Raw genomic sequence first — 13,737 nt, 5'->3', positions numbered from 1 at the left:
GGGGAATGATGGTCATCTACATGCTTCAAAGTCACATCAAGCGAGCCTAAGCCACAACTTGCCACACCAGTTTCAGAGTTGTAGCCAGAGACAAAGATGCCCCTGAGCATGCCTTCAGTTGGTAATCTGGGACACTTCCTCTAGTGGAAGACTTCAACTTCTTGCCAGTTTCGGAAGAATTCCAGGAACAAAATTGAGAATACTTCCTCTAGCAGAAGACTTCATCTTCTTGCCAGTTTTGGAAGAGTTCGAGGAATTGCATTAAGCATTCCAGAGTTGTTGGTCATCCTTAAACCATCACAAGTTGAGACTTCCCTTTTCAGGTTGAAGTTCTCCCTTTTATGCGGGGTGAGACCTCCCTTTCATGGTTGAAGGTTTCCCTCTTCAAAAAAATAGGAGCACTTCCTCTAGCAGAAGACTTCAGCTTCTTGCCAGTTTTGGAAGAGTTTCGGGAACTATACTAAGCGTTCCAGTGTTGGTGGTCATCCTTAAACCACCACCCTTTATACCAACATTTCAGAGAGCACATTCAACCTAGTGCTGCCATGCATTTTTTGCACATTTTGTATTACAGCTCTTTTCTTGGACTCATACATAACCCTTTGGATTAAGGTGGTGAATGTTGGACACCTACTCCTCAATGGGTTAGTGTGGAAGCCGAATAGACGAAAGGAGTCCAAGAGACCTTGGGATGTGGAACCCAATGGTCACAACATGTACTATAAATGTAAATCATTTGTTAATAAAAATGTATTCTCATGTTTTATCTTTCAGATTCCTTTGCTGCCCATGTGTGTTTAACATCAACATATAAAATGGAGAGAGGTATAAGAATGCTATTTGGAGGAAATAACACCATAACCAAATTTTGTACATAATTTTCTTATAGACCCCGATCCACTATTTTTGACATAATACGGTCTTTTAAGAGGACGTGTTTTGGTATAGAGCCTAGATGGGTAAAAGGCATACATCTTCCCAACAATCCTCATTAAATTTAATGTTTTATATATATATATATATATATATATATATATATATATATATATATATATATGGGATCAACATGTCGTTCCATGTTAATATTTGGATTCAATTATCCTAACTTCCTTTACTGACTAGAAACGAGTATGATATTAACATGTTATAAATTTTCAAGATTTAACTTCACATTTATGGATTATACAACCCGTCAACAAAACTTTGCTGAGGTAGATGAGTCCATAGGCCGAAAGGTTTGGACTTAAGCTCTGATACCATTTGTAACATACCTCTTGAGCCTGCCCTGAAATTTAGTTTCTAAGCTCCCATTCTGGTGAATTGTTTTCTTGTTTATAGTTAAGATTCAACCCTTGCCAAGGGTATATTTAGTTTGTCATTATATCCTTATTATTATCTATATAGTAGAATCCATAATCTTTATCCATTTGTCTCCAGAGGTGGATTATTAATGTGAAATTTTAGGTCTATCTACAAGAATCATATGTTGGGTCAATCTTTCATCATACATAGAAATTAATCATAGCATGAAATCAACAAAACTCTTTGACAACCTTACACAAGCATTGGAAACCCCACACCAACGTTAATGAACATTTCATTGACATTATGGTAACCAATATGGCTAGGAATCAAGATCATAACTCTACATGCATAGTCAGAAGGTTTGGTGATATAACGTTTTATACAAAAGCAGCTAGACCAGCCTCATAGGGTACCATTCTCTGTCATGTAGGTCATAGAAAATTCTCAATCATTGATTATACCATTTAGGAGCATTATCCCATCATGGGTTTGCATGCACCAATATCTCATTCCATTAGCTACCTACACGTTAATCTCTATATGACCATCTCATAAAGTTAGTTTCCTAGAACATTAATGAAATCATTTACATAAGCACCCCGCAATTATTATTCTCCAAATCAATTGTTGCCATAGATCTTATTCACAACAATCCCACAATATATGCAACTATTCCACAATGCAAATTCAAAGCATAGAGATTCTGAACCTTAGGCTATAAAGTATCAAAGCCATTAACATTGACAAATCTACTCATGCATAATGATTATATACAATTCCTTCATTCATTTATTGCAAGGAAAAACTCATGCAAATTTTCCATAAGCTAAATGAATTTGAGACAGAGAGGGAAGAAATCATCATACAAAACATTTTGCACAAATGAATCCCACTAAAACATCACTTGGATGGAGGAGCACCACCACCCAGCCATGAATCACCTCTGATTCCCCCCGAGCTGAAGACCTTGCCAAGGATCATCTGTCCTCAATTGATCAATGCACTTGGTATTTAATACCCTCTTTCATGATTTAGTTACAATTAGCGACGTCCTGCTTTATGGATTTGTCCATTTGCCTAGGTATTTTTCGGAAAAGATCATATTTATCTCCCACGACACTTTTCCACAGAAAATCTTGCCTTTATCTCCTGCAAAGCTTTTATGTCTGATGGATCTTTATCTCCCATCCATTCGATGGATATACAATCCATCCAAGCTTATCTAGAATCACATCTAGAAGATTTATTATGAAAGATTCATCTTTATCCCATTCCTCATGGGATTTGGCAAGCATCTCCTCTCTTTTGGTGCTCCACCCTCCAAGTGATTTATTTTATTAATTATTTGATAACAAATTTGCTTTTCATATTACATATCACCTAGCTTTCCTTAGGTTAGGTATAGAATAGTTTAACCCACAAAGTAGGGTATCAAACCTAGCTTTTCTCGGCTTAGGTTTACAGACATTTAGCACACAAGGGAGGATATCACACCTAGCTTTAACTTAGCTTAGGTTTACAATAATTTAGTACATAAGGGAGGGGTGTTACATATTGCTACAGTTTTTTTACCCTACAAAGATTGTGATGCCAATGTAATACCCACATAACATAACCATACCATGACTAACATCCAATTTTACACACAAATTGACAAATTTTAAATTTTTTTCTTTTATGCCAAACATGTCAAACATAAAGGTATATGCCATATCCAATTATAGTTTATAATTTTAACTAAAATGTTAAACAATAAATTAACAAAAAAAAGCATTTATTTTTTTAATAAATTGAAAAACCACACACACACACACACACACACACACACACACACACACACACACACACACATATATATACAAAGATATACACACACACACAAACACACACACACACACACACACACACACACACACATATATGTTGGCTTATGGGGGCCTGACCCAGGTTTAGAGTTAGGTATCCAAACAAATCCCTACACTATTGTCCCTACACTACTGGCCCTTTTGGCATCAGCCCACGGAGCATGGATTGAAGTCTCACCTGAAGCAATATGGGGGGATGCTGGAACCAAGTTTCTGCACCCTTGAGATGGATGTGATGTCGGTTTTTTCCAACTAGACCTGCCTTCGTGCTAGTCACTTTGCACCCTGTTTTAACCTTCAGCACCTTTGCGATCCGTTACAATCGACCTTCATGTAGCCCTAATCTGGGGCTGAGATGCTTTCACACTACTAGGGAAATGAACTGTGTTATTTCCCAAACTAGGCTAAGTAACTTACTTATCTTATTGACATATCTTAATTATCTTCGCATAAACAAATGTTCTTACTTGTGTCCACTTAACCAATATAGTCATACACATTCACACATCATATAAGCATTAGAAGTGAAATTCATACCCAATATAACAGAAGCATAAACAGGAAATAAAGACACAGAAATGATAGAAAATTCTCTTTATTAATACTTCCGGATGATTACAGACTCGACTTGCCCTGTGCACTCAGTTGCAGGGTTCTACGAACTTAGGTGTGGACTATTAGGCCTATGCGCACTCAAGTGTAGAGCCTCTACCTATGCTATGACTCAAAACTTATACTTACACTTTAGAACTATCTCACATACATCTACATTATCTTATCTTAGATGCCTTTGACTACTTAGAGCTTCTCTCTATTTCTACAATTCCATGGTCTGCGGACCATGGGTAGATCTTCTACAGCTCACATTACATTATGAAAGCAACGGTGGACAATCCTATGACTCTTTAACAACTATGTGCTTCGTGCCCACAAAATGCGGAGTCTTTACATTGTAATTACAAAGTTAGACCAAAATCTGGGCTCTTAGCCCCAAAATTGCCCTTAGGGGATCCCGCGTCCAACAAGCCCTCAACACAAACATTGTGACTCTCCCTCAAGTCACTCTGTAGGTGCAGAGATCTTAGTGTGAAGACCTCCCAACTCTTATTGAAGCACAGTAAGTTTGGCAGCGCACTAAGCAGCTACCTGCTAGACTTCCTCTACGTGTTGTTCGGTGATCGCTAGTGTTGAACTGCTGCCCTAAATCCCCTCCTGAGTTGCTTGTAGTGGTGCGAGCTTTGCTTCAATGGAGGCTATAATTGTATAAGCCTTATCGATCCATGGCTATAGGCACACTTTCAAAACTGCCTCTTTATGTCGAGCGACATCCACTTGCTTCTTGAGCGCCTTTTCCTACTGCATCTTTGCAAGCCTCTATGTAAGGGCAACCGTCTGCACGGTCCCTTTTACCTCATCATATCTCTCTTGTAGCTCATGCGCCTCTGTCTTTAGGCACTCTATGTTCGGGTCCTCCTGTAGGGTGGTTAGGACCTTGAACGATTATTCGAAAAGCTTCATGTAGTCTGTCACTGCATTGTCAACTGCCGCCATTTCTGTTGTGACCGTGGTGGTACACTGTTCTCTGACCTCCAATAGAGTTGAAGGTTGAGACTTCAACTGCAATTCTGCTATCAACAGGTTTAGCTCCAGTTGAACCCTATCCATTTCTACTCTTGCATTGCGCATCCTTGTGGCTAACTTTCAGACGCGCGCCTCCACCAGTTCCTCTGCTTAGATGATCAACTCCAGGACCATCTGGAAGGCTTCCTCCACAACCTGAACTATTTGTTTGTTCTGCTCCACTACCTCGTTGTGCTGCAGGATCAACTACTCAATGTTGATGCACTACTTGCTCATTTCCTATAGAACGTGAATCTCCCTGGCCCGAAGTTTTGCGGTGACTACATCTTGCAAAAGATAGAGCGTCTCCTGAGGGAGCACAACCATGTTTAACTTGACCCCTTTAAAACTGCTAATGATAGGCCTGTTGGTCTCATTCTCTGTGATGAGTGCTCCATCTGTAGCATTATTGTGTTGGTCATCTTGGTGTGCAACATTTCCTTGGCAGCTAAAGTTCCAACTATGAGGCTGGTGGACACTGTGCTAGCCTATGGAGTGCGCACCTGTAACTCCTGTATTTTTATCCAGAAAGCCCCCAATACCATCTGGTGTTTTTCCTCAAACTATTGGAGGGCCTCCGCAGTGACATCCCTCACCGTTTCGCCAATATCATGCAATTCCCCTTCACTAAGGGTGATCGGGTCGAAATATGTCTTAGAGGCCTTTGTTTTCTTTCGCGGCCCTACCTGCTCTCGTGGTCGTGGACGCTTGAGCTGGGTGGACATTTTCTCTGGGTCTATACCACTTTGTTCTATGTCTATCTCTGGTTCGGACGAAGGTGAATTTTGTCCTTCACGCTCTTCTTCTACTGCTTTTTGCTATTGTTCTGCTAACTTCATAGATTCGCACATTGCTTGGGCCGTAATTGTTGCTTCTTCTATCCTGCACTTTTCCACCAGTTGTGCCATCTACAGTTTTATCTCTTCCTTATTCCACTGCGTGGAGGACTTCTATACTTCCACCGCGGAGTCAGTTGGAGTGCGCCACTCCGGCGGTCAAGACTCAAGGACCATGAAAATTACATCATCGATCGCCAAGTATGGTAACTCATGCCACATATTCATAGGGTCCTTTCATGCCCTGATGGTCTATGTAATTTGGTGAACCAGATGGTTTGTGATGGGGATGGACTCCTCTAGCCACAAACACCCATCATGAACCAAGTAGAGAAGTTGCCTGATGACAAAAGTGGTCATTGGGGCGCCGTGGTAATGTGGCACCCAGAGTAGGTTTAGCAACCCTGCTTTCTCCACACCTCTAAGCCATTTTAGTGGCTCTAATTGGAGTGTTCCAATAGTCATGTTGATGCTCTAGAGAAATAGCTTCACAATCGCTAAATGTGGTAACTTATTGTGGTCAGCGAGGTCCCAATCTTCAAATTTCAACACAGGGACCCACCCCAAGTGCGGTCCCTCACAAACAATATCGTCAGGGAGTAGCAGGGTTTGTAGAGAGATCTTGATCTCATCTATATCCTTTGGAACCTTGGCTTTACCCTTTCACAGAGGAACATATTCCGATAGCCTGGTGATAGGGTTCGCACCCTAGGTTTCGACTTTCATCTCTACATCCTCCTCCTCCACCAGGATTTCTCCAAACTCTTCCTCGTTATCGACCTCCATTGTGAGCTTTGTCCTTAGTGGATTTCTAGGCGAGACACACGTCGGTATCATGGCATGTTTATCCTTCTTGGGTCTCGGCATGCACGGTGATTTAGGGACCTCAACGATTATTCTAGCGCTCTCTAGGGCTTCTACTTTTGTAATTTCCTGCTTGGCTTCTTCGGGTGCTGACATAGTGCTATTCCATAGTTCTCTCAGTGTCTTTGGTAATTGCTCAAACAATGAATTCACTTTAAGAATATCGAATAAGTCTCATTTCATGAATACTTGAGCCCGCAAAAACTCAGTTCTCAAATTTCCAAGTGTTTTTTGCCGGACAACCACTTGTAATTTATACCGCCTTTCGAATTTGAATTCGACCGTTCCCCCCACATTCGGTCCATTAATGATAAGTTGGTGGTAGATTTCCAATAATCTAACCCATAAAGTCTACCTTAAATGCCTACCGCCCACTCCATTTGGCCTCAAACCAACCATCAAATTGTGAACAGTGACTTTGACAGTCACTTTCCAGTAGAACTGTGTGCCAGTGCAGCTATCTTAGCACTGTTGCAGGCCCTGTGAGACTTTGTGACTCCGCACAGTCCTGACATCACATAGTTCCTAGGCAGAGTAGTTTATAGTCCCGCGCCTCCTTTCAGTTGCCTGGAGTGCTAAGACTATGCCACTTTCATATAGTCACATCGTTGGATCGTCGGTGTATGGCTTCAAGTGATTGCCATTCACCTTTCCTGGGAAGGGTTCTCCGTTTATCTTGACCAACTATACCGCGCCTTCATTGGTAATCTCCTTAATAATATACGACCCTAACGAGTGCATCCTGAACTTTCCTGGGAATTTATCAAACTTACTATCATACAACAACACCAGATAATTTACCTTGAATGTGTGAAGCTTGATGTGTGGGTTGTGCCATGCCTTTTCATGCTACTTTTGGACCTGCTAGTGAAATCCAACCAAAAATCATTCTTATTCAAGCTCATCCAACTGTGCAAGCCTCTCCTCGAGGGCTCCATGATCCGTCATACCTGTGAGCGCTGCTATGCACAAACTAGGCACAATGTATTCCATAGGCATTATGGATTCCACTCCATAGACAAGCCTAAAAGGTGTCTGTCCCGTCAGTTTCTTGCATGTCGTTCAATAAGCCCATAACACTGTAGGTATGCATAGGTCCTAATCACTTCATTGCACATTGCATGCCTTGGTTAGAGTGTTTTCGAGCACTTTGTTGAATGCCTCCATTGTCGTGTTAGCCCGTGGGTGATAAGGTGTGCTATTCTGGTGATACACCTGAAATTCCTTTGTTAGTGCACTGGTTATCTTGTTCAGGAAGTGTGTATAGCAATTGCTCATCAAGATCTTCGGACATCCAAATCACGTCAGTATGTGTTCAGATAAAAACTTCGCAGCAGCCGCGCCCATGCAATCCTTCACTAGCTATGCTTCTGGTCAATGAGTCAGATAATCCGTCGCAGTGATAATATACCTCGCACCCATATTTCCTTGAGGTTTAATAGGTCCTACAAAATCTATTACCCACTTTTCGAAAGGTTGCAATGTCATTTGTGGATTCAAAGGCATTTCATCCCTCCCCGATGGCCTTCCTGTCCGTTGACATACATCACATGCCTTGGAATATGCTTTTGAATCCTGATGAAGGGTTGGCCACCACAACCCGACACATAGAATCTTCTGCGTGGTTGCTATTCCTGCATAATGTCCTCCATGGCACCCCCATGAGCGTCCATGAGGATGCTGCTTCATTCAAATTCAGGTACATACCTTCGCAGTATTTCATCATTCCCCATCTTCTATAGATGCCCAACAATGACAAATAAATCTTCCACGCGCACCACTAATTCCTTCTTCTTCTAGAAATAGTATCCTTTCGGTGTAGTTCCAGCTGTTAGAAAGTGTATTATATCTTCAATATGTCCATCCGATATGCGCACAACAAAGAGCTACACGTCAAGTAATCCTTCCTCCAAACTAGTAGGTTCCCCCCTATCTCAATGTGTGACAGGTGATCTAGTCCCGCGTTTAATCATCCACGCCTCACAATAAATTCAAAATCGTCTTCTTGGAACAATAAAAGCCATCTACAAATGCTCCCCCCAACACAGGCTTATTTACCAGGTACTTTAGCGCTGAGTGACCTATATACATCTTAAAGTGGCCTCCTAGCAAGTAGTGTGGATACTTCTGGAGTGCATATACCATAGCTAGTCCCTCGCGCTTAGTGGTGGAATAGCTCTTCTCTGCTTTGGATAATCTATGACTTGCGAACATGATAGGGTGATCCAAGCCTTCTCCGCCATCCTGTGTCAGTATTGCCCCAAGCGCTAAACAAGACGCATCGACATGTACCTGGAACTCTTTCTTCCAGTTCAAGAAGACTAGAATCGGTGCAGTAACAATCTATTCTTTCAATATATCTAGGATTTTCTTACAGTCATCGTTCCAGTAGAACGTGACATCCTTCTTCAACAATTTTTCCATTGGCACAATGATCTGGACATAGCCTTTGATAAAATTTATGTAATATCCCGTATATCTCAGAGTGGCGCGCAACTATTTCACACTTCTCAGTGCTTCCAAGTTCAAAATCACCACGATCTTCACGGGGTCTACCATTAGCCCTTGTTTGCAAACCACATGCCCTAATAGGTTCCCAAAAGGAATGAGGAATAGACACTTCTTGAGGTTGAGCGTGATTTGGTATCTTCAATAGGTATCCAGCATTAAGCACAAGCTTGCTACATGGCACTTAACCAGCCCAAATACAGTCTAGTCATCAAAATAGACCTCTAAGAACTTATCAATATATTCCTTGAATTCTGCAACAACCACGCGTGAAAAGATAGCAGGGGAATTCTTCAATCCAAGTGGCATGACAGTATATTGAAAGCAACCCCACTCAGTCATGAAGGTTGTCTTGCTCCTATCCTCCAGCGTGATTTTGATTTGGTGGTACCCCGAGAACCCTTCAGTGAAAGAATATGCTTCCTACATTGTCCAACACTTCATCTGTGAACGGAGTTGGGAATGGATTATGCACACAAGTGTCATTCAATTTTCTAAGATCCACACATATCCTTATCTCATCCTTTTTCTTCTTCTCTTGTACCACCATTGGGCTTACCCAATTAGATTCTTCCACAGGCTCAATGATGCCTGCTGTGAGCATTTTGTCTAGTTCTACGTGGACCTTCTCCTTGTATTTTGGATTTAAGCGGTAAGGCCTTGGCTTAACTGGCTTTGCATTGAGCTTTAATGTGATCTTCATCACTCCTAGATCTCTGATTATTCCTTTCAAATCTGTAAACTTGGTCAGGACTAAGTACTGATATTCATGGAGTAATTCAGCAACCTTATCCACCGTCAGTCTCCGATCCTCACGAATTTGGGTTCTACCTCTATACCAATGTTTACCTGCGTAGTTTTCACCAGCGCGGTTATATCAAGGTTCTCAATCTGTGGTCCATGAACCTCGTGGTGGCCTTCTATTTCTGGAATGTTAATATTCCGCGGATCCTCATCCTCCTCTTCAGTAGTTACATTATAACATTCCAGTGCGCAACTCAGCTGAGTAGCCCATTCAGGCTGAATCAAGTCTACCGACTCCTGTGGTATCCTAAAGATGGCTGCTTTTACCTCTTGTAGCGCTTCATCAATACTTTCCCACCCATCCTCAAAACTGAAGGTCATCCCGAAACCTTCGCGCAGGATATCCCATTCACCTGTCCCATAGCAGAGCTCTGTTTCTATATACTAGCTCATTGGTATAACATCTAGGGTATAACAGAATAGGTGCACCCAATCAAGTTGTAGCTTTTCTCCATAGGCTTACGTCCACTTAGCCAGATGTGCACGTGGGTCATCCTGTCCATCATACTTGTCTATCAGTCACATCTTAGGCTTCCCAAATTGTACTCACATCATTCTCCTACATTCACACCAATCATCAAAGCTTCCTTTGTGCATACCCCACCATCTTGCGGGCGTAGCGCACAATACCTAGTCCAAGGCCTGGAAGCGTTGCTTTTCCGAAACCTCCCTTTTGAATGCATCCAAGAAGATATCTACCTCATTTAGACCATCATAAGTAGGTAGATCTCTTACTTTTGTCAACATGCAGTGCAGCGATCGGGTCATCATGTTATAAGTCAACATAGTTACTTCGTGTAACTGATTCTGCCATCGTTCTACTTCTTCATTGGAATCTAAAGTGTAGAAACTCTTGCACTCCCATGTAATCCGTTCATCTGTGATGGGATTCACCTAGTATTCGTCTCATGTTGTTATCTTATAGATGCAGTCCAAATCATCATCACTCTCATCGTCGCGAACTGGTTCCGTATAGCGAGATCCCTCAGTAGGATCCAGGGGTATTATTACGCGTAGTGAATTCTTCTCAAAGATCATCTTTTGCTTCTTCATATTAATTACCACATTCATATCAGTGGCCCAGTCAATTCCAAAGAATGCAGGGTAGGGATTGTTGTCATCAACAATCTCGATTACTTCAAAATCTTCCAGCGCACTTGCTCCCTCAATATCTACAGTTATTCCTTGCAATCGCCCCATGGGTATGATTTTCTGCTGGTTCGCCATTCTCAGCTTAATCAGAGACCATTGTAGCGCAGGTCTCCCCATTCGTTCCCATGTATGTTTTGGTAAAACATTCGCGTCTGATCCCAAATCAAGAATGACTTGATCCATTTCGTATTCTCCGATCTACGCGGTTAGTCTCATTTCATGCCCTGTCCTTATCTTATGCTTTTTAATCTTGCAGACTACCCACAGTTCACCTGGCACAGTCCCAACGCATCTGTTGATGAGTTCTTATAACCCCTTTACAACTTTACAGTCATGTAGTAGCTTCATACAGGTTTCCAAGAAAGTTGTGAGCATGGAGGGATCCATTTCTGACTCAGGCTGATCTTTTCTCCCTAACGTGGAGGCCTTAGTGAAGCTCTTCTGAGCTTCCACGAAGGTTTCCCCAGTGCACTCCAAATCAAACTCAACTTCTTTTGCCGGGGCTTTGCGAACCTAGGTACTATCTTTTGGTTGTTTCCCCTTGTCATCTCCCATCATGATTCCACTTTGGAGCACAATATTATGTTCAGATCTTCCTCACGTGGCTCAGACCTCATCATCTATAGGTTCTAAGTTAGGGGACGGGGTAGCGCTCCTTTGTCGTGGATCCTAGCTATCAGTGTAGGACAATCTTATGTCTCATGATCAAACAACGTGCAATACTTGCATGACGGGCACGTTGGATTCATGCAATCGAGGGCATAGTGTCCTATCCCTCTGCAATTGTATAAAATCAACTATCTGTGACCTCTACCAAGTCCTCCTCCACCTCGGCCTCATCCATGCCCCTGAAATCCTGTCCACGCCATTCCTGCATTCTGGTCAAGGGGTCGTGTTTCAGCCTGAACCCTATAGGTGGAAGTTCTATCCATCATCAATTCATAGCTTCTGCAAGTATGCTCATCATGTCCCACCAACCTACAAAAGTTGCAGAACAACTGTTGTGAAGTTTGCATATACTTATGTAACAAGTGGCAGTTATCTGTAGCAAGTTTTCTTGCTATTTTACAGATAGCACACCACAAAGCAGGCACCACACTAGGTCTTGCTTGAACTTCTGGCCTTAAAGGCATCGGTCCTCCTCCTACAAGGTAATTCATAAAAACCAGGTAGTGGTCTTTGTCATGACCTTGACTCTTGCATTTTACGCACCACACTTCTTCACACACTTCTGGTCGAACCATCCTATCTTGTTTCAAACTCTGCATCTTAAGGCACAAATTCTTCAGCTGTGTGTGGATCTGCTGAACTCCTAGGTTAGGATCCTGCATTGGGGTCTCATGTAACCTCATAGAAATCTCTAAGGCCTCTGCCTGAGTTGTTATCTTCTGCTGCGATAGCGCACTCCTTAAATGTGGTAGTAGCGAAGCTACAAACCACTCACGATGCTGTCCATATGTCAGATTCATATTGCCTTCGCGAATTGTACATTTCAGCCTCTGATCTAGTTCCCAAGGAGTCTCGCCTGGTAGCATCATGATCTCTTTAAATCCCACGGTCGACTACACTTTAGATTTAGGCCTGCTAAATTCTCTATTTAGTGCTATTTGGATATTCACAACTCTCACATTTGGGTTATCATTGGAGTACTTAATATACCAGGTCATCGCATGATCCTGCAAGGCACTAACTAGCATCGTTTTCTTTATATGGTCATTTGTAACACCCTATGCTTCCCATATAGCCCTTACAACGAACCAGAATTGGTTCGGATCTTCATTTCCCAAACCTTTGAACATAGGCAACTTTTTTGTGTTTGCCATACTGAATTGTAGTGGTGGTGGAGTTGGTGCGGGCGAATATGGAGGTGATGGCAGCAAAGCCGGTGGTGGTGTGAGTGGAGATGGTATTCGCGGAATTCTTTGCCTTATTAGGTGAATAACACTTCACGAAGAGACCTTCGCAAGCTCTTCCTCATCCCCTCGTGGAGGTGAAATCAAGGGGCTATTCTCTAGACCCTTATTTCCTTCGTTCCTGTAAACCTTTCCATTTCACATAGCCCCAAACATCGAGGTAATTGCATAACCCATTTTTCGCACAACAACATTTTTAGTCCAAGTATTCAAAGACTTTATATACTTACCTCGTGGTCCTTTGAGAAAGCATTGTTTTGCCTCGCTATAGTTGACTAAGGTGTCGACCACGAACTGAGTAACAAATCCTCATATAATACGATTGAGCCAATGATCGATGGTGCACACATTCTTATCCCCTGATGCTTCCAATCTACGCACTAGCTCTGGGGTCCATACAATAGGACCGTCAAGATTCCACCTTCCTTGGCTATCTGCTAGCTTTGCGATCCACTTGTATAACTCAGTAGGGAAGGACATGAAAAATATTTCGTGGATCTTTGTATACAGGTAGCTATCTATCCACTCATCTTTTGACAGTCGTGGTTTTATGTTCTCCTACGCCGCGAACTTGTGAATTCTTTTGTCCAACCAGCCTTCAATTTTTTTCTTACTTGGATAACAGTGATACAACATCACACATCTATATGCAGATTCTAGGCCCTTGAAACAAAACCATTTTTGGCTTATGGGGGCCTGACCTAGGTTGAGAGTTATTTAGATAAACAAATCCCTACACTACTGGCCCTTTCGGCATCAGCTCGTGGAGCGCGGACTGAAGTCTCACCCGAAGTAGTATGGGGGGATGCTGGAACCAAGTTTCTGTACCCTTGAGATGGATGTGATGTCGATTTATTCCAACTAGACCTG

General features: G+C 42.2%; 1 protein-coding gene across 1 annotated transcript in view; it reads left to right on the top strand.

The window, feature by feature from the left end:
• LOC149167377 (calcium-transporting ATPase, endoplasmic reticulum-type-like) overlaps positions 1 to 12,892 on the top strand; it is a 31,034-nt gene extending 18,142 nt beyond the window's left edge. Inside the window, exon 4 of the mRNA XM_089430464.1 lies at positions 12,790 to 12,892. Within this exon, the coding sequence (XP_089286590.1) occupies positions 12,790 to 12,892 (103 nt within the window). The remainder of the gene's footprint in view (positions 1 to 12,789) is intronic.
• Positions 12,893 to 13,737: the final 845 nt, after the last annotated feature.

Source organism: Pinus tabuliformis, chromosome 5_1 (assembly GCF_031772625.1).
Source record: "Pinus tabuliformis cultivar Carrire ecotype Pingquan chromosome 5_1, CPIR1, whole genome shotgun sequence".
NCBI classification, from domain to species: Eukaryota; Viridiplantae; Streptophyta; class Pinopsida; order Pinales; family Pinaceae; genus Pinus; species Pinus tabuliformis.
This window is presented reverse-complemented; position numbering and strand designations above follow the sequence as displayed.